Source organism: Palaemon carinicauda, chromosome 20 (assembly GCF_036898095.1).
Source record: "Palaemon carinicauda isolate YSFRI2023 chromosome 20, ASM3689809v2, whole genome shotgun sequence".
Lineage (NCBI taxonomy): Eukaryota > Metazoa > Arthropoda > Malacostraca > Decapoda > Palaemonidae > Palaemon > Palaemon carinicauda.
Window position 1 is genome coordinate 25040565 of NC_090744.1, and position 27596 is coordinate 25068160.

A 27596-nucleotide genomic window follows, 5' to 3' on the forward strand; every position below is an offset into this window, starting at 1 on the left:
AGATGAATGTAGAGTTCTGTATGAGCACGTGGTTGTACCAAATGTGATGTTATGAATCGGAGTTAAGGGGAATGAAAGTGACGGAAAGAAATTGAATGTGTTCGAGATGAAGTGACCAAGGAGTATGATCTGAGGTATCTCGATTGAATTGGGATAGGAACGAAGTAGTAAGGGTGATAACAAGTGTGAGAAATTAATTAGCAGCAACATTGGATATGAATGTGTTGATGGAGTTTGGCCATGCTGAAAAGATGGAATATGGTCGTCTGCTGAAGTTGATGAATGGAAGAGCTGATTGGAGAAGTGCAAGAGGAAGGCCTTAGGTTTATGTGAATGGATTGAGCGAAGAGAGCCAAAGCCCTAGGTAACAGGAGGATAGAAGTCAGAGAGATAAAAGAGTGTTAGGAATAGGAATGAAGGACGAGCGATTGTGACACAGTTCCGATAGGCCCTGGTTGCAGCATAGGGGAGTCAACATACTTTACTTTACTTACTTGTTTTGGGTTTAAATCCAACCCTCCACTGAAGTCGAGTGAACTACTTCTCGGGCGGGTTCATATTAATCATCTAACGAAACATTTTCATTATAACTTATACAATTCTTTGATTGTAGCATCTTCCAAATCATATGATCTTGTGAAAAGTAATGTCTTTAGTTTCTTCTTAAATTCAGTTGCTCCCTTTAGGTCCTTCATTTCAGTTGGCAGTTTATTATAATGTCTAGGCGCACAGTAGCTAAAAGCCCTTTCACCAAATTTACTATTTGTTCTTGGTTCAGATAGCCTATGTTTGTCACTCATACAAGCTTCATTGTTGTGGATACTACCTCTAAAGAGTTATTGAGTCCTTTGACTGGCCAGGCAGTGCTACATTCGATCCTTCTCTCTGGTTACGGCACATTTTCCCTTTATCTACACATACATAGAATATGGCCCATGCTTCACATATTCTCCTCTGCCCTCATACACATGACAACACTGAGCTTACCAAGCAATTCTTCTTTGCCCAAGGGGTTGACTACTGCACTAATTGTTCAGTGGCTAGTTTCCTCTTGGTTAAGGTAGAAGAGGCTCTGTAGCTATGGTAAGTAGCTCTTCCAGGAGAAGGACGCTCCAAAATCAAACCATTGTTCTCTAGCCTTGGGTAGTGCCATAGCCTCTGTACCAGGGTTTTCAACTACAACAAGTTTTTACAGTGTATATATGAAAGATTTATTTCAATGTTGTTAATGGTCTTAGCATACTTTATTTGAATTGTTAGTTACTTCTCTTATAGATTATTTATTTCATTATTTCTTTTCCTCACTTGGCTATTTTCCTGGTTGGACCCCTTGTGCTTATAGCTATGGCTTTAGCTTAGCAAATAATAATAGTAATAATAATAATAATAATAATAATAAGGGGGAGGGTGGGCATGGCACCCTAGCAGCACCAACCAAACTCGGCTGAGTCCCTTGTTAGGCAAAGAGGAACGATGAGGGAAAAAAAAACCCTATCTGTTTAATTTGGAATGATGTCGACTATCTCCAAAATTGAGGAAGTGCCATGGTAGATACACAAATGATATATAGATTATTGTTAAGCAAGTCAGTAAAAGTAGATAGGCAAACGATAACCATGTTTAGAACGATTCCTTCATTTGGAACATAATTAAACCAAAATGTAAACATGTTTATGGTAAAACAGCAAGATGGTTCTTTTATCACCTCCCTTTTTTATATCAGCGATAATACATATGGGAAAAAAAAGTATAGAATTAAATGTTTTTCCAAACTTGAATAGATTTGTTAATTCTAAATAATATACGGATTATTTTCAAGCAAGTCGGTAAAAGTAGATAGGCAAATGATAACCATGTTTAGAACGATTCCTTCATATGGAACAGAATTGAACCAAAACGTAAATATGTTTATGGTGAATAGGTGAGGATGGTTCTTTTATCACCTCTCTTTTTATATCACCAATGTTTCATATTGAAAAAGGAATACAAAATTGAATACTTCCTAAGCTTGACTAGATTTTTTAATGCTAATAATAAAAATTACAGCCTCATGCGTTATAGTAAATAAAACGCGCCTGTTTTAACTTCGTAGGATAAAATGCGCCTATGGCAATGTATTGCAAGTGGGAGTGACAAATGACAAGTGTCCTATAAAAGAATAGTTGACTAATGGAATTCTATGTAAACATTTGGTAGTTTAGGCCATTAGGCCTAGACTAGATATAATTTATATTGTGGGACAGAAAATGTTATTTTGATAACTTTTATTTATTACGGAACATTATAACAAGTAAGTCAAGGTAATTTCTGTTTCTTGTTTGCTGGTTTTACTTGATAGTAGTGCACTGTTAGTTTTCTTTTAAATTCACCCATATTTCTTCAAAGAATCTTATTTTAAACCCCATATTCTATACCAAGACTCTATTTTAAACCCCATATTCTATAATTGGTGATTACATTAGTTCTTGAAGAAATAACGAGTGGTATTACTCCCCCCCTCCCTAGTAATGCCAGTACCTCAAGTTAAGATTCGGCGTCAATGAAAAACCTGAAGACTTATCTCTTTGGAAAGTGTTATAATAGTGATCTGAAAACTATTAAGCCTGAATACAAATGCTAGCGAATAACTGAAAAGATACAGGGCAAAATATTAACTGGAAAGAAATTATTTTTACGCACCAAGGCCTGCCTGAACAGACTCTTAGTGTCTGATGGAGGGCGAGAAATAAACCCCTAAAAGTAATGACCTTCGATGTCAGCATGCCAAAGAACTACAATTAATCAATCAATCAAGTTATGACATATCCCTTTGATGGGATGTATGTATGTATGATGACGGCCATGGCTCCTAACTCCTGTATTTTCAGCCCTATTGCTAAGAATAGGGCAGTCTATGGGGTCCACGGGCGATAACCCATCCCCCAACTTTAAATAAGTAGTTTAGGATATGTCTTGTAGGTTATGTTAGGGGGAGAAGTTTAAAGGTCCTTCTTTGATTAAGTATATATGATGATGGCCAGGGCCCATAACTCCCTTATTTTCAACACTATCGCTAAGAATACGGCAGTCTTAGGGCTAACCCCCCCCCCCCCCTTAGGTAAGTAGGTAAGGACATGGCTTGCAGGTTAGGTTAGGTGGTGTTCTATACCTGCAGGAGGTACTGTCCGTCATTATACAAAGGCTCCCATTTTTCTATAGGCCGAGACTAAGAATAAAATGGATCTGTAATTTAGTTAAGATTCTGTTTAAACTTTGTTAGACTCCCACCCACCACTTTTATTACCAATGAATCTGTTTGTCATTTCCATTCTCCTTCCAATTGGGTCATCAGTGGCTTTTTCACTGTCATAAGTTTTATTTTCAATATTAATCTTACCCAATGATCATGTAGCTGTCAACTCCGTTGCCCGACAGAAATCTAAGGTCGGGATACGCCAGCGATCGCTATACAGGTGGGGGTGTACACAACAGCGCCATCTGTGAGCAGGTACTCAAGTACTTCTTGTCAACAAGAACTCAATTTTTCCTCTGTCGTGCCACCGGCAAGACCTACTTGGATACGCTGTTGATTCTGGAGTTGTTTTTCACGATTTTGGTGATGTATTCGCTCTAGATTTTAGCCTTCGCTATTCAGGAATCTTTATCATTAGCTTAGCAAGCTTTTTGATTTAATTTGGATTAATTGTTAACGAACTTTGCTAGATTTTGGAATTCCCCCTTGACTATTTCTACAATTCAAGATGTCTGACCAGTCTCAAGTCCCGAAGTACAGGCAGTGTAGTGTTAGGGCTTGTACTAGGCGTCTTCCGAAGGCCTCCATAGATCCTCACACCGTTTGTTCCAATTGTAGGGGTAAATCCTGTCAATTGGAAGATCGATGTGAGGAATGCGCTGGGCTTTCTGAATTCGATTTTAACGAATTCCTTAAAAATGCACGTAGGCTAGAGAAGGATAGGATCAGGAGGAGTTCTTCTCGCTCTTTTGATTTTTCCTCTCCCCATGCCCCTCAACCTATTCCTTCCCCTGTAGTGGTGACTCCCGACCCTGCTACTAGTGCTCAGCCCTCCATGGCGGATATGATGCGTGCCATTCAGGCTCTTGGTGACAGAGTGGAGTCATTGGCTAATGACCGTAATCAGCTTTTGGCAGATGTCAAAGAGCTGAAAGCGCAAAGTGCAGTGGGAAGTGTTGTGAGTGCAAGTGAAGTGAAAAGTGTCAGTGTCAGTGTAGCGCATGAGGGTACATCTGTTCGTGCCAGTCGTCCTCCCAGTCCGGGACCTCTTGCAAGCTCCCAAGCCCAGGGGAGAAGCAATGTCGAAGGACCAAAGGGTTCGACAGGCCTTGATCAGCGTACGGATGTACCCTCAGTGGTTGCGGACGTATCTGTCAGAGATCGTCCCATCCACAAACAGACGAATGAGCCCTATCATTCCTCGTCTGTGGAAGAAGTTTCGAGGAAGAAACGTTGGACCAAGGTCTCACGACCTCTCAAGCGTAAGGTCCCTTCCGAGCGAGTCCAACGGCCCAGGTGTAGCCACTGGGTCAGTTCGGACTCGCCGCAGTCTTCCGAAGACTGCACACCTCCCAAGAGAGGTAGAGTGGTTCCGCAGCAGGCAACTACTCCGTCTGTTGCCGCACCAACCACGGTAGATCCTAAGTGGTCCATGCTGCAGACTATGCAGTCTCAGCTTGCTTCCTTTATGCAGGAGTATCGTGCTGAGAAGGTTGACACGGCACCAGTTAACCTACAACCTGCCACGGTTGTGCGCTCAGCAGATACTGCGGCTGCCTGCTCCCACACTCCACCTGTGAGAGCTCCACCTCCGATGCGCAGTCCACCCTGCCAGACGCATGTTCATGCTGCACCCTCCGTTGACATGCGTGAGCTACCGCATCAGCAGTGGGAAGGTGCTGTAGAGCTGCCGTGTTTTGACACAATGCGGCATGCTCCGCATCCCATGCGGCATGCTCCGCAACCCACGGCAGTCCCTCCCACGCACCAGCACTCTGCTTTTGTTGTTGCCAGCTCGCAGACTGACCAGCAGCGGCATGATGTTGGATCCGCAGCAGCTACGCATGCACCCGTGCTGCCGGATTCAGCCGTTCAGCTTTCTGCTCCACCTTTGCCACTTCCTACTCAGCTTTCGGATGATGGAGTATCGGATGACGAAGCTGCACATTTGGACGAACCGCACTCCGACTTAGAAGGACCCAAGTCTACGCCTCCCTCCTTAGACTTTCGGAAAGTCCTTGCCTTGTTCAGGGACTTGTATCCGGAACAGTTTGTGTCTGCAACCCCTCGCTCTCCTCCCTCCGAGTTTGCTCTGGGCATGCAGTCAGCAGCTCCTGCCTTCACCAAACTTGTCCTCGCACGCTCATCCAAGAGAGCTTTGAGGGTTATGGGAGAGTGGTTGCAGTCCAAGAAGCAACTGGGAAAGACTGCTTTCATCTTTCCGCCTACCAAGCTTGCTTCCAAATCTAGCGTCTGGTATGCCACGGGAGAGGAACCCGGCTTGGGAGTTCCTGCCTCTGCCCAGGGCGACTTCTCAAGTCTGGTTGACTCTCCCCGCAGGCTGGCTATGAGACGATCTAAGATTTGCTGGTCCTTTTCTGACATGGATCATCTGTTGAAGGGAGTCTTTCGTGCTTTTGAGATCTTCAACTTCCTCGATTGGTGTTTGGGAGCGTTAAGCAGAAAGACTTCCCCTTCGGATAAGGACTCTGCCATGCTTATCATGTCTAGCATGGACAAAGCCATTCGGGATGGGTCTGGTGAGCTTGCGGCTTCGTACGTGTCGGGAGTGCTTAAGAAGAGAGAACATCTTTGCTCCTTCTTGTCGTCTGGGATCACTCCTTGCCAGAAGTCGGAGTTGTTGTTTGCTCCTCTCTCCAAGTGTCTCTTTCCGGAGGAGCTGATCAAGGGGATGGCTGCCTCGTTGATCCAGAAGGATACCCATGACCTGATGGCTTCTTCCGCACGTAAGGCTAAAGCTTTACCTTCCGTGCCTAGACCTTTCCGTTCTGCAGCAGTGGACACTCCAGCAACTAGGTTCATCCCGCCCTTTCGTGGCAGAACCTCCAGCAGAGGAGGTACCCGTGCCGACAGTCACCGTGGCAAATCGAAGAAGGGTTCCAAGTCCGCAAAAGGCAGAATCTGACTGCCTTCCTCTCCAGACAGCAGTGGGAGCCAGGCTCAAGAACTTCTGGCAAGCTTGGGAGAGCAGAGGTGCAGACGCTCAGTCTGTAAAGTTGCTAAGGGAGGGGTACAGAATTCCGTTCTGCCGCAGTCCCCCTCTAGCAACGTCTCCCATCAACCTCTCTCCCAACTACAAGGAGAAGGACAAGAGGCTAGCGTTGCAACAAGAGGTGTCGCTCTTGCTACAAAAGGGAGCGGTAGTCATAGTCCGGGACCATCAATCCCCGGGCTTCTACAACCGTCTCTTCCTGGTAGCGAAGAAGACAGGAGGTTGGAGACCGGTGCTGGACGTCAGTGCTCTCAATGCTTTTGTCACCAAGCAGACGTTCACGATGGAGACGACGAAGTCGGTCCTAGCAGCGGTCAGGAAGGAAGACTGGATGGTCTCGTTAGACCTGAAAGACGCGTACTTTCATGTCCCCATCCATCCAGACTCCCAACCTTTCCTAAGGTTTGTCTTTGGAAAGGTCGTGTACCAGTTCCAAGCCCTGTGCTTTGGCCTAAGCACGGCACCTCTTGTGTTTACCAAACTGATGAGGAATATTGCCAAATTCCTTCACTTGGCAGACATCAGAGCCTCCCTCTATTTGGACGACTGGCTTTTAAGAGCTCCGTCAAGTCGTCGCTGTCTGGAGAATCTCAGATGGACTATGGATCTGACCAAGGAATTGGGCCTCCTGGTCAATTTAGAGAAGTCCCAACTCGTCCCATCCCAAACCATTGTCTATCTAGGTATGGAGATTCAGAGTCGAGCTTTTCGGGCTTTTCCGTCGGCCCCAAGGATCAGTCAAGCCCTAGAATGCATCCAGAGCATGCTGAAAAGGAACCGATGTTCAGTCAGGCAGTGGATGAGTCTAACAGGGACACTTTCATCGCTGGCCCAGTTCATCGAGTTAGGGAGACTCCACCTCCGCCCCCTTCAGTATCATCTAGCTGCTCACTGGAGAAAGGACATGACGCTAGAGGCGGTCTCAGTGCCTATTTCCGAAGAGATGAGGTCTACACTGACGTGGTGGAAGAACAGCATTCTTCTCAAGGAAGGTCTACCATTGGCTGTTCAGACCCCCGACCACCGTCTCTTCTCGGACGCATCGGACACGGGCTGGGGTGCGACACTGGACGGACAGGAATGCTCGGGCACGTGGAATCAGGAGCAAAGGACACTTCACATCAACTGCAAGGAGCTTTTGGCAGTTCATCTGGCCTTGATAAACTTCAAGTCCCTCCAGCTAAGCAAGGTGGTGGAGGTGAACTCCGACAACACCACAGCCTTGGCGTACATCTCCAAGCAAGGAGGGACTCATTCGAGGAAGTTGTTCGAGATCGCAAGGGACCTCCTCATTTGGTCAAAAGATCGAACGATTTCGCTGGTAACGAGGTTCATTCAGGGTGACATGAATGTCATGGCAGATCGCCTCAGCCGGAAGGGTCAGGTCATCCCCACAGAGTGGACCCTTCACAAGAATGTTTGCAGCAGACTATGGGCCCTGTGGGGTCAGCCCACCATAGATCTATTCGCTACCTCGATGACCAAGAGGCTCCCGATGTATTGTTCTCCGATTCCAGACCCAGCAGCAGTTCACGTGGATGCCTTTCTGCTGGATTGGTCCCATCTAGACCTGTATGCGTTCCCTCCGTTCAAGATTGTCAACAGGGTACTTCAGAAGTTCGCCGCTCACGAAGGGACACGGTTGACGTTGGTTGCTCCCCTCTGGCCCGCGAGAGAATGGTTCACCGAGGTACTGCAATGGCTAGTGGACGTTCCCAGGACTCTTCCTCTAAGAGTGAACCTTCTGCGTCAGCCACACGTAAAGAAGGTACACCCAAGCCTCCACGCTCTTCGTCTGACTGCCTTCAGACTATCGAAAGACTCTCAAGAGCTAGAGGCTTTTCGAAGGAGGCAGCCAGAGCGATTGCCAGAGCAAGGAGGACATCCACTCTCAGAGTCTATCAGTCAAAATGGGAGGTCTTCCGAAGCTGGTGCAAGGCGAATGCAGTTTCCTCAACCAGTACCTCTGTAACGCAGATAGCTGACTTCCTGTTACATCTAAGGAATGTAAGATCCCTATCAGCTCCTACGATCAAGGGTTACAGAAGCATGTTGGCAGCGGTCTTCCGCCACAGAGGCTTGGATCTTTCCACCAACAAAGATCTACAGGACCTCCTTAGGTCTTTTGAGACCTTAAAGGAACGTCGGTTGTCCACACCAGGCTGGAACCTAGACGTGGTTTTAAGGTTCCTGATGTCAGCAAGATTCGAACCGCTTCAATCAGCCTCTTTTAAGGATCTCACATTAAAGACTCTTTTCCTCGTTTGCTTAGCAACAGCTAAAAGAGTCAGTGAGATCCACGCCTTCAGCAGGAACATAGGTTTTACATCTGAAACGGCTACGTGTTCCTTGCAGCTCGGTTTTTTGGCTAAAAACGAGCTTCCTTCTCGTCCTTGGCCCAAGTCGTTCGAGATCCCAAGCCTGTCCAACTTGGTGGGGAACGAACTAGAGAGAGTACTTTGCCCAGTAAGAGCTCTTAAGTACTATTTAAGACGTACAAAGCCATTACGAGGACAATCAGAAGCTTTATGGTGTTCTATCAAGAAACCTGCTTTACCGATGTCTAAGAACGCAGTTTCTTACTACATCAGGCTTTTGATTAGAGAGGCCCATTCTCATCTGAAGGAAGAAGACCTTGCTTTGCTGAAGGTAAGGACACATGAAGTTAGGGCTGTCGCTACTTCAGTGGCTTTCAAACAGAACCGTTCTCTGCAGAGTGTTATGGATGCAACATATTGGAGAAGCAAGTCAGTGTTCGCATCATTTTACCTCAAAGATGTCCAGTCTCTTTACGAGAACTGCTACACCCTGGGACCATTCGTAGCAGCGAGTGCAGTAGTAGGTGAGGGCTCAGCCACTACATTCCCATAATCCCATAACCTTTTTTAATCTATCTCTTGAAATGCTTTTTATTGTTGTTTTTGGGTTGTACGGAAGGCTAAGAAGCCTTCCGCATCCTGGTTGATTTGGCGGGTGGTCAAATTCTTTCTTGAGAAGCGCCTAGATTAGAGGTTGTGATGAGGTCCTTTAGTATGGGTTGCAGCCCTTCATACTTCAGCACCTAGGAGTCGCTCAGCATCCTAAGAGGATCGCTAGGCTCAGTAAGGAAGACGTACTTAAAAAAGGCAGAGTAATGGTTCAAGTCGACTTCCTTACCAGGTACTTATTTATTTTGTTTGTTATTTTGAATAACTGCTAAAATGAAATACGGGATACTTAGCTTCTAATGTTAACATGTATGCTGGTCTCCACCCACCACCCTGGGTGTGAATCAGCTACATGATCATCGGGTAAGATTAATATTGAAAAATGTTATTTTCCTTAGTAAAATAAATTTTTGAATATACTTACCCGATGATCATGAATTTAAGGACCCTCCCTTCCTCCCCATAGAGAACCAGTGGACCGAGGAGAAAATTGAGTTCTTGTTGACAAGAAGTACTTGAGTACCTGCTCACAGATGGCGCTGTTGTGTACACCCCCACCTGTATAGCGATCGCTGGCGTATCCCGACCTTAGATTTCTGTCGGGCAACGGAGTTGACAGCTACATGATCATCGGGTAAGTATATTCAAAAATTTATTTTACTAAGGAAAATAACATTTTTTGAGAAAACCATTCTTCCTAGTATCCCCGTTAATGAGGATGTTCTTATGGGGATTAGCCAAATTTATGGCCTTTTCCCCCGTGTGTGTTTGGGGTAGCTTGAGCGTCTTTGATGAGGTAATTGTTGGAAAGTCCAAACCTTTGTAGATCTAATCCTGAGTAAAACTAGGAGATACGATAACATCTGAAAAAACCCTATTTCCAAAAGGAATCCGGTCGGGAGACCAGAAGAGGGATATGGTTTACTTTTGGGTAAGGCAAGGACATGAATTCCTCGGGTGGGCCATAGTGGTCATAACCCCTCTCCCCAGGTAGCTATGGACTGGAGTCTCCTGTTAGGTTAGGTGGAAACCCTAGGTTAGCCGATATCTTTCTGATAGTAGTTTCCCTTTTGAAATAGTTTTTTCAGTCTTAACTTCTTGTAATTCAAACATCATTATTACTTGAAAAATATGAGTTTCTCTCTGACATTGTCTCCAGAATTGTCCAAATTACCTGTAGATATACTATAGTGTGTTTCATCCTAGCTGGTAACTGGATCCGAACTACTGTTTGAAAGCTCGTTGCTGATTGGCTGTTGGTTCAGGCTTTCTCCCCTCCCGCTGACCGACGACGAAGCAAAACATTGCATTAGTCTTTGGTACATGATGTTCATTTTTGCTTTATACTTCAATTAGTTTGCCTAATATTTACCTGGTTCTTTGGTCACATACAGATTAAAGGTAGATGATGAGTATTACGTTGAAAAAAATATCCATATCTTGAAAAATTATACAAAAAAATATGAGTTAAAGTGAAACGAGTGCTGAAAAAACTTTGTGCAACTTTTTTTCATATGCTGTTTTTTACCTACAGATGTTATGTAAACGTAAATAAAATTAGGTGGATTTTGTAGAAAAAATCCTCTTGAATGTCATGAACTTAAAAGAAATAATGCCTGGAAGTAATTAATGGTGAAATAAGTTAGCTATGAAGGAAAAAATAAAAACTTGTGATGAGCAACAGAATATTTTGATGACGATGGGTGATCTTGTGCGGGTAGGATGCATCGACAAAATTTCGCCAAAATTTGTAATGATATTACGGTACGAAGCCAAATATGTAATTGACAAGATCATAAAATATGTGAATAAAGTGCATGTTCTATATTCACCAAAGAATTTAGCAATAATTTTGAGGAGGTTATGGAGGCCGATAGAAGTTGTTTGAAACATCTAATGTTGCCCTATGCATTCTATGAGGAAAAAGGCTATGATTATAATTATTTTGACCATTGATGCCATTTGATTAGGAGATTTAAGGAATTATTTTTCATGCCTTAAATCTCTCTATCTATATACCAAGGCACTTCCCCCAATTTTGGGGGGTAGCCGACACCAACAATGAAACAAAACAAAAGGGGACCTCTACTCTCTATGTTCCTTCAGCCTAATCAGGGACCCAACCGAGTTCAGCTGGTACTGCTAGGGTGCCACAGCCCAACCTCCCACATTTCCACCACAGATGAAGCTTCATAATGCTGACTCCCCTACTGCTGCTACCTCCGCGGTCATCTAAGGCCCTGGAGGAAGCAGCAGGGCCTACTGGAACTGCGTCACAATCGCTCGCCATTCATTCCTATTTCTAGCACGCTCTCTTGCCTCTCTCACATCTATCCTCCTATCACCCAGAGCTTTCTTCACACCATCCATCCACCCAAACCTTGGCCTTCCTCTTGTACTTCTCCCATCAACTCTTGCATTCATCACCTTCTTTAGCAGACAACCATTTTCCATTCTCTCAACATGGCCAAACCACATCAACACATTCATATCCACTCTAGCCGCTAACTCATTTCTTACACCCGTTCTCTCCCTCACCACTTCGTTCCTAACCCTATCTACTCGAGATACACCAGCCATACTCCTCAGACACTTCATCTCAAACACATTCAATTTCTGTCTCTCCATCACTTTCATTCCCCACGACTCCGATCCATACATCACAGTTGGTACAATCACTTTCTCATATAGAACTCTCTTTACATTCATGCCCAACCCTCTATTTTTTACTACTCCCTTAACTGCCCCCAACACTTTGCAACCTTCATTCACTCTCTGACGTACATCTGCTTCCACTCCACCATTTGCTGCAACAATAGACCCCAAGTACTTAAACTGATCCACCTCCTCAAGTAACTCTCCATTCAACATGACATTCAACCTTGCACCACCTTCCCTTCTCGTACATCTCATAACCTTACTCTTACCCACATTAACTCTCAACTTCCTTCTCTCACACACCCTTCCAAATTCTGTCACTAGTCGGTCAAGCTTCTCTTCTGTGTCTGCTACCAGTACAGTATCATCCGCAAACAACAACTGATTTACCTCCCATTCATGGTCATTCTCGCCTACCAGTTTTAATCCTCGTCCAAGCACTCGAGCATTCACCTCTCTCACCACTCCATCAACATACAAGTTAAACAACCACGGCGACATCACACATCCCTGTCTCAGCCCCACTCTCACCGGAAACCAATCACTCACTTCATTTCCTATTCTAACACATGCTTTACTACCTTTGTATAAACTTTTCACTGCTTGCAACAACCTTCCACCAACTCCATATAACCTCATCACATCCCACATTGCTTCCCTATCAACTCTATCATATGCTTTCTCCAGATCCATAAACGCAACATACACCTCCTTACCTTTTGCTAAATATTTCTCGCATATCTGCCTAACTGTAAAAATCTGATTCATACAACCCCTACCTCTTCTAAAACCACCCTGTACTTCCAAGATTGCATTCTCTGTTTTATCCTTAATCCTATTAATCAGTACTCTACCATACACTTTTCCAACTACACTCAACAAACTAATACCTCTTGAATTACAACACTCATGCACATCTCCCTTACCCTTATATAGTGGTACAATACATGCACAAACCCAATCTACTGGTACCATTGACAACACAAAACACATATTAAACAATCTCACCAACCATTCAAGTACAGTCACACCCCCTTCCTTCAACATCTCAGCTTTCACACCGTCCATACCAGATGCTTTTCCTACTCTCGTTTCATCTAGTGCTCTCCTCACTTCCTCTATTGTTATCTCTCTCTCATTCTCACCTCCCATCACTGGCACCTCAACACCTGGAACAGCAATTATATCTGCCTCCCTATTATCCTCAACATTCAGCAAACTTTCAAAATATTCCGCCCACCTTTTCCTTGCCTCCTCTCCTTTTAACAACCTTCCATTTCCATCTTTCACTGTCTCTTCAATTCTTGCGCCAGCCTTCCTTACTCTCTTCACTTCTTTCCAAAACTTCTTCTTATTCTCTTCATATGACTGACCCAATCCCTGACCCCACCTCAGGTCAGCTGCCCTCTTTGCCTCACGTACCTTGCGCTTTACTTCCACCTTTTTCTCTCTATATTTTTCATACTTCTCTATACTATTACTCTGCAGCCATTCTTCAAAAGCCCTCTTTTTCTCTTCCACTTTCACCTTCACTCCTTCATTCCACCATTCACTGCCCTTCCTCATGCTGCCTCCAACAACCTTCTTGCCACATACATCACTTGCAATCCCAACAAAATTTTCTTTTACTAACTTCCATTCCTCCTCTAAATTACCAGTTTCTCTTACTCTCACCTCATCATATGCCATTTTCAACCTTTCCTGATATTTACTTTTTACCCCCGGTTTTATTAGCTCTTCAATCCTCACTACCTCCCTTTTACATCCACCTACTCTATTCCCCCACTCTTTTGCTACAACTAATTTTCCTTCCACCAAAAAATGATCAGACATACCGTTAGCCATACCCCTAAACACGTGCACGTCTTTCAATCTTCCAAACATTCTTTTAGTTACCAACACATAATCCATTAATGCCCTTTCTACTACTCTTCCATTTGCCACTCTTACCCACGTATACTTATTCTTATCTTTCTTTTTAAAGAAGCTAGCACCTATTACCATCTCTTGTTCAACACACATGTCTACCAGTCTCTCACCACTCTCATTTTCACCTGGTACGCCATACTTACCAATGACACCTTCTACCTCTCCAGCGCCCACTCTAGCATTTAAGTCACCCATAACAACTACATAATTCCTTCTACCCAGTCCTTCTACACACCTAGTTAAATCATTCCAGAACTCATTCCGATCTTCTTCACTTTTCTCACTACCTGGCCCATACGCACTGACAAACGCCCAACATTCCCTACCCAACCTAACCCTTACCCACATTAACCTAGATGATATCTCCTTCCATTCCACTACTTTACCTGTCATCCATTCACTCAGCAATAACGCCACACCCTCTCTCGCTCTTCCCCTTTCAATCCCAGACACTCTACCAGACATTTCACCAAACATCACTTCACCCTTTCCTTTCATCTTTGTCTCACACAAGGCCAATACATCCATCCTTCTACTTCTAAACATACTTCCAATCTCACATCTTTTACTCTCTATCGTACTACATCCACGCACATTTAAACACCCCAAAACTAGAGTGCGGGGAGCAGTCACTCTCCCCCCAGCTCCATCTCCTTGTCGATGTCTCGCCTTAAATAAATCACATTTATATCTTACTGGGCCATGCCAAAATTGATACAACATAGGTGTTAAGTGTTTACTGTTTCTTTGGTACCCCATTTTCATTTTTTCCCCTGATAACTCGACCGGGATTGGACATACTCTATAGGCTTTGCTTTATTTCTTGGTATGGACTATATCTTGTCATCTTTGAATAAGGATTTTTTATCAGGTTTGGACTGATTAAGCTACCTAGCAAGAAGAGAACACTCTAATTTGAACTCAGGTTTTGGCAATCAAGCTCCTGGTGAAGAAATAGCTACTAACATGGAGATAATATTCAGTTTTAAAAAAGTAATGAGGCGATACATGTTAGTATTTTGGCTCACAATGTTTGTATTCACCTTTACTTTGGTTGTTAACCACTTGTGCTGATGTTAAGATCTACAGTAGTTTTGTATACAAGGTTATTGAATAAACGTGTGTCGCTACCTAGAAATCCCAAACAGAAAAATATAATACTCAATTTGGGAGCATGGCTCTCCAAAACGTTTGACATCTTCAAAACCACGAAATAACACAGAGCTACGAAAAACACGTCCGAACGTTCACGGGTGCTAACAAGGAATGATGGGAGAAGGTTAGGTAGTGGTGGTGGTGGTGGGGGCAGTAGCTGTAGTGAACGACACATCGTAGTAACGGGGGATTTTGAGGAGGGAGAAGTCTAATTGGAAAGGGATCTCTGGTCGTGGTATCACTTGCCCCAGTTTTAATACCGACACCCTTTAGGGGTGAGCGAGCTGGATATATTCCTAGCATTCCATGCAACTTTTTTCTCTGGTATATTTAGCAGTAATTATACCTTTGAAATGGTGCTTTAAGGAGCATTTCACTGGGCGACACAGGTTTCTCGCCCAGAAATAGATTTTTCCTTCGTCAAAATCCCTTTGATTTTACTCTACAGTTAATATTCTAGTGCAGTAATATAGAGAGTCTGGTGATGTGATTAGACTGTATTTTATAATAAAGTTTTATAGTACAGTATAGATAAATGCATTGAAATTGTTTTATCACATACGATTCCTAAGATTACTCTTGTTAATTATTTTTCTAGCCTCCCAATAAAAATGGATGTTGGCGAAGCAGAATCCGAGGCAGTCACCCGTGCAACACTGCTGGTTGCAAATATGCTCCAGCGACCTGATCAGTTGCAGAAAGTTGATCAGTACAGAAGAAGAGTTCAGCGCAAGAAGGTAATGAATTGCTGTAATTTCAGATCTTGAAATATTTGTGACCTGTTTGCATAAATGCAGATAAATATTAATTCAAATCACATGAGGTAGTTATTTGAGCTCGTGTATTTATATTTATTTAGAACATAAGAAAATAAAGATAATCAAGAATATTATTAATTTCTTGTTGTGACTTAGCATCTTATAATTTTTTTAGATGAAAATGATTGACATTCCATATGTTATAGTATTTCAGAGTACTGTACTGTATATGCAGTACAATGCTCTGGCTGTAGATTGATTACAAGCAATACACATTGTGTGCTCTGGGACAGTAACAAAACTAATTGATATACTTTTATGAATAGTTTTCCATGAGAAGTTTAAAGTTTTATTTTGTAAAAATATGCTCGGTACATTAATTAATACAGAATAACCTTGTTACAGTGAACCCTCGCTACTTCGCGGTTCGGCCATCGCGGATTCACCACTTCGCGGATTTTTTTCATAACCCATATATATATACATATTGGTAATAACAAAATCAACATACTGTACTGAATAATCAATATAATCGATGCAAAAACTAACCTATACATAGATGTGTACAGTAAATGCGTTTGTTTCTTCATTATGATCAGAGAAACATAAACAAAACATTGGTTGCCATTTTTTATCGTGCTTTTTGGCGTGTTTAGGAAACGCATGATATAAAATCGCCTTTAATATTTGTGCCTGTTTTAGTTTAGGGTACTGTAGTACATGCATTAAGTGTTCTGTACATTAAAGGGTAGTTTGTTAACAGTACTACGTACAAGGGAAGGTTTTAAAAGTCTGAATATACATGTTAAATAAATAGGTAAATATGGTGTCACTACTTCGCGGATTTTCACCTATCGCGGCCGGGTCTGGAACCTGTCTACCGCGATAAACGAGGGTTCACTGTATACAGTATCAAAGTGGTTCTTGTAAGGATTTTTATTTGAAATTTTCTTGTAACTTTAATTGAGTAGCTGCAATAGTAATTGATCAAATGAACTGAATACAGTCTGCTATAATGTCAATAGGCATCAGTAGAAGCCATGCTCAAGACTGCCATGCAGAGTCAGCTCGACGGCGTCCGCACCGGTTTAAGTCAACTTCAGGCAGCGCTAGTAGATCTGAAGGAGATCAAATCAGGGTGAGTTAAGCACAACAATCTTCCATTGATGCTTTGTGTAGCTTTCTCTTTAATTTATTCCCAACGATAGTCCTGTAAGCACACTTTACCAAGAAGGATACTGTACCTGATTTGATCATATAGAAATTTGGCATTTTTCACTTTTCCTCTGCTTGGAGTAAATGAGAGCATCACTGTAAGAGAAAGCATGTATGTTCTTATACATTATATAGTTATACCTGTATCAGTGGCCTTGCAATATACAGTACAGATGCTATACATTAGTTTAATTTATAAATGTGTTTATGGCATCCCTTTCTTACATGCTGTGTTCAATACATTTCATGTGATCTATTTGAGATGTTATTGTTTCGTTATGTAACATCTTGAATGTTTACTCACAATAAGAAAATAATTCTTGAATATCCCCCTGGTGACAATTTATAAATCTGATGCCAGCGGCTTGGTTAAGCTGTACTATTGTATAATGTTTATAATGGGTTTGATTATTTGCTCCAAATGTCACTTAAACATTGATATAAAAAAAAACTAGAAAGGTTGTAATTATCAAAACTATTAATAGCAAGAAAGCTCAGGAATGTTTGCTCTTAATTTAAATATACATATGCTGACAGTTAAAATCTTTATTTTGTATACATAATTGATTTTATTTCTTTCACGGGGATATACTTTTGGGTGTACATGCTCTTGTAAGGTGTTAGATTCCCTCTGTATAGTACAGTATTCCTTATTCATTACAGTCCATACATTTTACTGTTGAGTGATTCAGTTAACTAAAAAGATCTATTTTGGATCAGGTAGTATCTGCAAAATTTCAGAAGGTAATTAATTACCTTGTTTGCTATTGGTGAAAACGTCTGAGACTGACTCATATTAAAAGACCCAGGTTTTTGTATCTAGGAAAAATACAAATTACTATAAAAAGTTGTTGTGTTTTACATAGATACGAACTAGCATTTTGGATATTTATTCTCTGGATTTAATTGTTTTTTTGGAATACACTACGCAAGTCTCCTGCCAAGGAAGGCCTACTGTACACAAGTCTTGGAAATACTATTATTATTAGTATTATTACTTACTTACTTACTTACTTACTAAGCTACAACCCTAGTTGGAAAAGCAGGATACTATAAGCCCAAAGGGCTCAGTGAGGAAAGGAAATAAGGAAATATACTACTGTACAAGAGAAGTTTAAGAACAATAACAAAAAAAATAAATCTTTTACACATAAATTATAAAAACCCAAAAATAACAAGAGGAAGAGAAATAAGATAGAATAATGTGCCCGAGTATACCTTAAAGCAAGAGAACTCTGCCCCAAGACAGTGGAAAACCATGGTACAGAGGCTATGGCACTACCCAAGACTAGAGCTCACCGGTTTGATTATGGAGCTTACAACAGCTAAAGAGTCTCTTCCACCCTTACCAAGAAGAAAATAGCCTCTGAACAGGGCAGTAGTTAACCTCTTGAACAAAGAAAAATAGTTCGGTAATCTCAGTGTTGTCAGGTGTACAAGGACAGAGGAGAGTGTGGAAAGAATAGGTGAGACTGTAAAGTAAATGCGTAGGCAAAGGAAAAATAAGCCGTAACCATAGAGTAAAAACTACGCAGTATTTACTTTTAAGAGAACTCAAACCCTAATAGTGTTTATTATTGTAACAGTAAACTTTGTGTACAATATTATAATTTAATAAGACTTAAAACTGTTGCAGATTGGAATTAAGTTTATTTAGAGTATTTCTTAGAATGAAAGGAAAGTTATTTTGAATGCCACTAATTTTTTATTCCTCTGCATCATTCAGCTTAACAGAGATGGAGACGAGCCTAGTGAGAGTCCCAGAATTAAGTGAGCAGCTGTATGAGTGCCGGGAGGAGTATGTTCGTCATTCCCAATATGCTGCTGCAATGGAAAATTTAAAGCATATTTTTACGGTTCCAGAGTCTGTTGATAAGACACATAAATGGATTGCAGAGGGAAAATTGTTATATGCTCATCAGGTACTGTAGGGGTATTTTGTTTGTTTTAGCCGTTTTCAATTTTGGGTTTTTGTAATATTTTTGTTAATAAGTAATGTAAGTTACTGTTATTGTGCCCAGAGAGTTTTAAACTATTTGTTTCTGTGCAAATTTTAAATATTTAACTTAGCCGGTGAATATATAATAGCTGCTGCTCAGCGGCTCGACAGAAAACACACTAAAAAACTCGCGAGCGATCGCTATGAAGGTTGCGGGTGTGCCCACCAGCGCCAACTATCGGCCAGATACCACTCCTGCATGTAAACAAACCCTTCAATTCTTCTCTGTCGACCTTGACGACAAGACGTATCAATACTCGCTGTATAACCTGGAGTTTTCTCAACATATTTGGTGAAGTACTTCATTTTGGATTGAGCTTTCGCAGTGCAGGTGTTTTTCCTCAACTTAAACTCTTGAACTCTTTATTGGACAGATTTAATTGTTGATGACTTGGATTGTTTTTTTGGACTTTCTTTGACTAATTCAAAATGGCTGACCCTTCACAAGTACCTAGATTTCGTAAGTGTAATGCTAGGGACTGTAATAGGCGTCTTCCAAAGACATCTCTCGACCCACATACTGTGTGTTCCAATTGTCGGGGTAAAACCTGTCAATTGGGAGATCGGTGTGAGGAATGCGTGGGCCTTTCGGAATTCGATTGGCTCGAATACGATAAGTATGCACGTAGGCTAGAGAGAGATAGGGTAAGGAGGAGTTCCTCTAGGTCAGTAGATTTTTCCTCTCCACATGCCCCTGAACCTAATCCTTCCCCTGTAGTGGTTGTACCTAACCCCCCTTCTGGCACTCAGGAACCATCTATGCAAGACATGTTACGTGCTATTCATGCCTTGGGGGAAAGAGTTGAAGCGTTAGCAACTGATCGTAATCAACTCATGGCTGACGTTAAAGAGCTTAAGTGTCAGAGTGCCACAGCGGAAAATAGTGGGAAAGTGATTAGTGCGCAAAGTGTTGTAAACAGTGTTGCGACCGAGGGTTCGTCTGTTCGTGCCTGTCGTTCACCTAGTCCGAGACCTCTTGCAAGCTCCCAAGCCCAGGGGAGAAGTAATGTCGTACGACTTATGGGTTCGAGAGGCCTTGATCAGCGAACAGACGTTCCCTCTATGGTGTCAGGCGTATCTCACCAAGATCGCCCCTACCATAAGACGAGAGAGCCCATTTTCTCCTCGTCTTCCGAAGGCTTTTCGCATAAGAAACCGTGGAGCAAGGTTTCTAGGCCCCTTAAGCGAAAGTCGGTCCCTTCAGGACAGGTCCAGCGTCCTGGATGTAGTCATTGGGACAGTTCTGACCCGTTGCAGTCATCGGATGACTGCTCGCCGCCTAAGCAGCAACGTTACACAGGCTCAGAAAGTCTTGGTGTAGGCAAGGTTGTGCCGTCTCAGACGTTAACCCCGTCGTTTACCGCACCCATTCCCGTGGACCCTAATTGGGTTATACTGCAGGACATGCAGACTAAGCTCGCCTCCCTTATGGAAGACTATTCTGCCGATAAGGTTCACGTTGAGCCTAGCCGTTTATCTCATCGAGATCCTGGCCTTCAGCCGCCCAAACGAACCTTTGTGCGTCCTGTTGACGTTGGCGTAGCTAAGTCACGTCAGTCACGATATGTAGAGCCTCACTCGATGCGGTCTCGTGTTGATTTTCAGCCGCATTTGGACGTTAGGCCACTTACTAATGCTCCTGTTGACGTTCAGGACGTTCGCCAACCATCGGAGTTGACTTGTTTTGACGCTGAGCGTCAACCACCGCAGTCTAGAGTTGTTTTGACTGCTCAGACTAGGCAGTCAAAACAGTCTCGAGTGGACGCTGAGCGTCCTCACGCACCTGTTGTTGTTGACAGTTCACAGACTGTTAAGCAGTTACATGACGTTGCGTCCTGGTCCGCTTCTAATGCACCAGTGCGTGTGGACGCTGCGTGTCAAGCATTGCCAACCCCTTTGCTTGTTTCTCAGCAGTTGTCAGATGAGGATCCTTCAGATGAGGACGTTGCTGACCCTCAGCATGATGATCATCCTTCGGATGTAGACGAACCCAGAACAGTTCCTCCATCAATGGACTTTAAGAAAGTCATGTTAATTTTTAAGGAGTTGTTTCCCGATCACTTCGTCGCTGTTGCTCCTCGTTCGCCGCCGTCTGAGTTTGTTCTAGGCGTACCTGCTAACATGCCAGCCTTTACAAAACTTGTGCTCTCTCGCTCTTCCAAGAGAGCTTTACGGCTTTTAGGCGACTGGTTGGAAACCAAGAGGAGTTTGGGGAAGACGGCCTTTGCCTTCCCTCCGTCTAAACTCTCGTCTAGATCGAGCGTCTGGTATGCCACGGGAGAAGTTCTCGGCTTGGGAGTCCCTGCCTCTGCCCAGGGCGACTTCTCAAGCCTTGTAGACTCTCCCCGCCGCCTAGCCATGAGACGCTCGAAGATTAGTTGGTCCTCCTCGGACCTTGACCATCTGCTGAAAGGCATTTACAGAGCCTTTGAAGTTTTCAACTTCCTTGACTGGTGTTTGGGAGCCTTAAGTAGGAAAATCTCATCGGCTGATAGAGATGTCTCCTTACTGATTATGTCCTGTATGGATAAAGCCATCCGCGATGGTTCCAATGAGCTCTCCTCCTCTTTTACGTCGGGAGTCCTAAAGAAGCGAGAGTCCCTTTGCTCTTTTCTGTCGGCAGGAGTTACTCCCTGTCAGAGATCTGAACTGCTCTTTGCTCCCTTATCAAAGTTTTTGTTCCCGCAACAATTGGTTAAGGACATAGCTTCTTCACTCGTGCAGAAGGACACCCATGACTTGGTTGCGTCCTCTGCTCGCAAAGGGACTCCTTCGACATCCTTTTCTGCAAGACCTAGGATAGACACTCCGGCGTCCAGATTTATTCCGCCCTTTCGTGGCAGAGCTCCCAGCAGGGGAAGTACTCGTACCGAGGGAAAGAGAGGAAAGAAGAGAGGAGCCAAGTCCTCACGTGGCAGAGTCTGACTGCCCGCAGCCTCAGACAGCAGTAGGAGCCAGACTGAAGAACTTCTGGCAAGCCTGGGAGAAGAGGGGCGCAGACCAACAATCTGTGAGGTTGCTCAGAGAGGGGTACAAAATTCCATTTGTACGCAAACCTCCTCTAGCGACTTTCCCCATCGACCTCTCTCCCAGGTACCGAGAGGAGTCAAAGAGACAAGCCCTGAACCTAGAAGTGTCTCTTTTGCTAGAGAAGGGAGCGGTGGTGAAAGTCTCGGACCTTCAATCACCGGGGTTTTACAACCGTCTCTTCCTAGTACCGAAGAAGACAGGAGGTTGGAGACCGGTGCTAGACGTCAGTGCACTCAACGTCTTTGTTACGAAGACAAAGTTCACCATGGAGACCACGAAATCAGTCTTAGCAGCGGTCAGAAAGGGAGACTGGATGGTCTCTCTCGACCTAAGAGACGCATACTTCCACATCCCCATACACCCAGATTCCCAACCTTTTCTGAGGTTTGTTTTCAACAATGTGGTATACCAGTTTCGGGCCCTGTGCTTTGGCCTAAGTCCTGCTCCTCTCGTGTTTACGAGGCTTATGAGGAATGTAGCAAAATTCCTCCATTTATCGGGAATCCGAGCCTCCCTGTACTTGGACGACTGGCTTCTCAGAGCCTCGTCCAGTCATCGCTGTCTGCAGGATCTTCATTGGACATTGGATCTGACCAAGGAATTGGGACTTTTGGTCAACCTAGAAAAGTCCCAGCTGATTCCATCCCAAACTATACTGTATTTAGGGATGGAGATTCGCAGTCCAGTTTTTCGGGCTTTTCCGTCTGCCCCCCGAATAGAGCAAGCCCTGCTCAAAGTCCAACTGATGTTGAAGAGAGAACGATGCTCAGTCAGGAATTGGATGAGTCTAGTAGGAACTCTATCATCCCTGGAGCAGTTTGTCTCGCTAGGAAGGCTACACCTTCGACCTCTCCAGTTCCATCTAGCTTTTCACTGGAAAAAGGACAAGACGTTAGAGACGGTCTCAATCCCGATCTCCGAACCAGTAAAGGCATGCCTGAATTGGTGGAACGACAATATCAGTCTGAGAGAGGGACTTTCCCTAGCAGTTCAGAACCCAAACCACGTACTATTCTCAGACGCGTCGGATTTGGGTTGGGGTGCGACCCTGGACGGTCGGGAATGCTCAGGTCTGTGGACCTCAAGTCAGAGGAGCATGCACATCAACGGCAAGGAGCTTTTGGCAGTCCACCTGGCCTTGATGAACTTCGAGAGTCTCCTTCGAAACAAAGTGGTAGAGATCAACTCCGACAATACCACAGCCTTGGCATACATTTCCAAGCAAGGAGGCACCCACTCCCTGACGCTGTACGAGATCGCAAGGGACCTGCTCATTTGGTCAAGAGATCGAGGCATCTCCCTGTTAACGAGGTTTATCCAGGGCGACTTGAACGTCTTAGCAGACTGCCTCAGTCGGAGGGGTCAGGTAATTCCTACGGAATGGACCCTCCACAAGGACGTGTGCAAGAGTCTTTGGGCGACTTGGGGTCAACCCACCATAGACCTCTTTGCAACCTCGATGACCAAGAGACTTCCAATCTATTGCTCTCCAGTCCCAGACCCAGCAGCAATACTCATAGACGCATTTCTTCTAGATTGGTCTCATCTGGACCTATATGCATTCCCACCATTCAAGATTGTCAACAAGGTACTGCAGAAGTTCGCCTCTCACGAAGGGACAAAGTTGACGTTAGTTGCTCCCCTCTGGCCCGCGAGAGAATGGTTCACCGAGGTACTTCGATGGCTGGTAGACTTTCCAAGAAGTCTTCCTCTAAGAGTAGATCTGTTACGTCAACCCCACGTAAAGAATGTACACCAAAGCCTCCCCGCTCTTCGTCTGACTGCCTTCAGACTATCGAAAGACTCTCTAGAGCTCGAGGCTTTTCGAAGGAGGCAGCCAGTGCGATTGCAAGAGCGAGGAGAGCTTCTACCATTAGAGTATACCAGTCGAAGTGGGAAGTCTTCCGAGACTGGTGCAAGTCAGCATCTGTATCCTCGTCCAGTACCTCTGTAGCCCAAATCGCTGATTTTCTCTTACACCTGAGAAAAGTTCGCTCCCTTTCAGCTACCACGATCAAGGGCTACAGGAGCATGTTGGCTTCGGTCTTCCGGCATAGAGGCTTAGATCTTTCCAACAATAAAGATCTACAAGATCTCCTTAAGTCTTTTGAAACCTCTAAGGAACGTCGTTTGGCTACTCCTGGATGGAACTTAGACGTGGTCCTAAGGTTCCTCATGTCAGACAGGTTTGAGCCATTACATTCAGCCTCCCTGAAGGATCTCACTCTTAAGACTCTTTTCCTGGTGTGCTTGGCCTCGGCTAAAAGAGTCAGTGAACTTCATGCCTTCAGTAAGAACATCGGCTTTTCTACAGAAAAAGCCACTTGTTCTCTTCAACTTGGTTTCCTGGCCAAAAATGAACTGCCTTCTCGTCCTTGGCCTAAATCTTTTGATATTCCTTGCTTATCAGAGATCGTAGGCAACGAACTGGAAAGAGTGTTATGTCCCGTTAGAGCTCTTAAGTTCTATTTAGCTCGTACTAAGCCATTACGAGGTAAATCTGAAGCGTTATGGTGTTCGGTTAAGAAACCATCCTTACCTATGTCAAAGAATGCTTTGTCATATTTTATCAGATTTTTAATACGAGAAGCTCATTCCCACTTGAATGAGGAAGACCAATCTTTGCTTAAGGTTAAGACGCACGAAATTAGAGCTATAGCAACCTCCGTGGCCTTCAAGCAAAATAGATCTCTGCAAAGTATCATGGACGCGACTTTTTGGAGAAGCACGTCAGTGTTCGCGTCATTTTACTTGAAAGATGTCCAGACTCTTTACGAGGACTGCTACACACTGGGTCCATTCGTTGCAGCGAGTGCAGTAGTGGGTGAGGGTTCTACCACTACACTTCCCTAATTCCAATATCCTTTTTAATCTGTCTCTTGAAATGTTTTTAATATTGTTTTTTATGGGTTGTACGGAAGGCTAAGAAGCCTTTCGCATCCTGGTTGATTTGGCGGGTGGTCAAAGTCATTTCTTGAGAGCGCCCAGATTAAGGGTTTGATGAGGTCCTGTTAGTATGGGTTGCAACCCTTCATACTTCAGCTCCTGGGAGTCTTTCAGCATCCTAAGAGGATCGCTGGGCTTCGTGAGGAAGACAGACTTACAAGGCAGAGTAATCGTCTAAGTCAACTTCCTTACCAGGTACCTATATATTTTGGTTTTGTTATATTGATAACTGTCAAAAACTCTTAGCATATACGCTGTAAACTTAATTAACTCTGGTCTCTACCCACCGCCTTGGGTGTGAATCAGCTATTATATATTCACCGGCTAAGTTAAATATTTAAAAATGATATTTTAATTATAAAATAAATTTTTGAATATACTTACCCGGTGAATATATAAATTAAAGGCCCTCCCTTCCTCCCCAATAGAGACGCAGCGGGACGAGAAGAATTGAAGGGTTTGTTTACATGCAGCAGTGGTATCTGGCCGATAGTTGGCGCTGGTGGGCACACCCGCAACCTTCATAGCGATCGCTCGCGAGTTTTTGAGTGTGTTTTCTGTCGAGCCGCTGAGCAGCAGCTATTATATATTCACCGGGTAAGTATATTCAAAAATTTATTTTATAATTAAAATATCATTTTTAACCTTCATCCTTTAGGGAGATATGATTCAGAATGCGCAGTAGATTTGTCATAGGAACTTAACTAGCTAGTAAGCAAAAGGTTGGTGAGTGAGGGGCTTCACTCACCTATCTATTAATCAAGCAATTTTTTTTTTTTTGTCACCTGCCATAGCAAACAGATATACTGTAATGCTTTGTACTTTTGATCCAATTATCTTGACTAATGTTGAAGCCATTTTGTTTTTTGGATCTTGCTTGAATATTTTTTATATGGGTGTTTTGTCTGTTTTCATATATTCATGTTGCTATTGTGTGTTTTTTTTTATAGTGGGCATATCTGTTTATAGGTTGCTCATGAGTGGTAAAAGTAAAGGACAGAACAATGTCATAATGAATGACTATATATACTTTGCCCAAGCCCAATCACCAACTAAGCCAGAAAAAAGATGGGCTAAGCATTGGTTGTGATGAGTTAGCAGGTAAACCTTTAGGCTTCCCCAACCCCATCATTCTTATCTCACAAGGATAGTGAGGTTGCTATCGATACTTCAAACTATCATGCTTGAGCTCTTTACCGATGGAGTGTAGATTATGGTCTTTGCAGTGAGACAAGTATTAGAGGAAGAAGTGGGCCAGGAAGCCTTCTCCAGCATCTTGGGGTTCCTCTGTTAATTTTGAAGAGTCTTTTCAGCCCTTTCCTTCCTAATGGGATCCCAGTTTACTGGCCCTCCTAGCTTAGGTCCCGAGAGAGATGAACCCTCGTCTCACTCTTCTTCATCCTCCTTATCTGCAGAGGTACCAGGTTTCTGTGGAGATGCTTGCCCTTCATTTATGGAGATCATTCAGCATCTCCTCTGAGTGAGAGGCTCTTTTTGCAGGAATTGGGCTAGTAAATTTCCTCCTTTTAAAAATAATAATCTTCTTGCAGGCTTTCATAGATGTCCGAGTATCCAAAGAGTTGTTCAATGGTACCATGAAAAGTGGGGTCAGGTAGTAGCAATTCTGTAGCAGGTCACAGACTTTTTTTGTATTCCTTCATTGAGAGAAGCTCCTAGATCAATACGTCAAAAGGCTATTGGTCGTTCTTGAGCCTAGTCTTCAGACTTAAGGTGTGCACTTCTCAGTTTTGGCAGTTGTCCATGGTTGTAAGAAGTTTGAAAAAATCCTACCCATCACAGTAACTCAAGCTCCTGGAATGGGATGTGACTGGTTCACAGTTTTTTGGTTTGAATATTGTTCAAGCCCTTGAGAGAGTCATTGGAATAGGATCTAACCCTAGGATACTTTTTCTGTTTGCCCTAGGAACAGGAATCTTTGTAGACTTATTCATCAGATATTCACCCTTAGGGCTGGGGTCCTGTCTCTTATGACTTTCTCATAATTTGTAGCAAAGATACATGGAGGTTTTCTTGATTAATTCCCTGCAAGAATTTATGTGCAGAGCTCAGCAGGAATCTGAGGAGGACTTGTCTTGTCACAGCAAGTTTTAACAACTTTTCTTTATTATTGGCAGTAACAAGAAGGTAGCATTTATTTCTGGCTTTGTGAGATGAGCCAGCAAATGTATGATTTCTTTGTCAAAGGAGAGGAGTGTGCACCTTATGGAAAAAACTCATAATCTTACAGTTACCTGGTAATTATTAGACATTTACTGCAAATCCTTGGATACTTACTCCATGGGACATATGCTGGCTGCCTATTAAGCTATGTAGTTATAACAGCTCTATCTCAGAAGAGAAAAGCTTGGTGTCTAAGGTATTAAATTAGCGTAAGCCTATTGGAAAAGAGGTAGAGCAATTGTTTCTACTATCTACTTTCTTCTTTCTTGCCCCTCTCTTGGTATTCAGCAGCCAGGGCATGTATAAGCTTGACCAAGCAAGTTTGCTGGTAAACTGTAATGAAGTGTCTTTTCTTACTGACTTGATCTGATAAGAAGCTACCATCCATTCCTTTATAAAACAGGGAAAGAGGGCGAGCAAATAACCTACTTTTCACAGTTGCCTTTGGAGAAAATTCACTCCCCCTTGGTATAATCTTCCTGTTCATAAAAAGATATGGTTGTTCTTAGCTGGCCTAGTACAAGTTGTATTGGCTCAGGCCTTAACAACTTCT

The 27596-nt window shown here is 43.4% G+C and overlaps 1 protein-coding gene across 2 annotated transcripts in view; it reads left to right on the forward strand.

The window, feature by feature from the left end:
* The first annotated feature begins 2112 nt into the window (after positions 1–2112).
* LOC137660217 (exocyst complex component 3-like) overlaps positions 2113–27596 on the forward strand; it is a 59365-nt gene continuing 33881 nt past the window's right edge. The window contains exons 1-4 of one of the 2 annotated variants that reach the window (XM_068394934.1): positions 2113–2300; positions 15513–15651; positions 16698–16810; positions 18614–18809. In XM_068394934.1, the coding sequence (XP_068251035.1) occupies positions 15526–15651; positions 16698–16810; positions 18614–18809 (435 nt within the window). In that variant the 5' untranslated portion in view covers positions 2113–2300; positions 15513–15525. The remainder of the gene's footprint in view (positions 2301–15512; positions 15652–16697; positions 16811–18613; positions 18810–27596) is intronic. The other variant, XM_068394933.1, reaches the window with a different exon arrangement.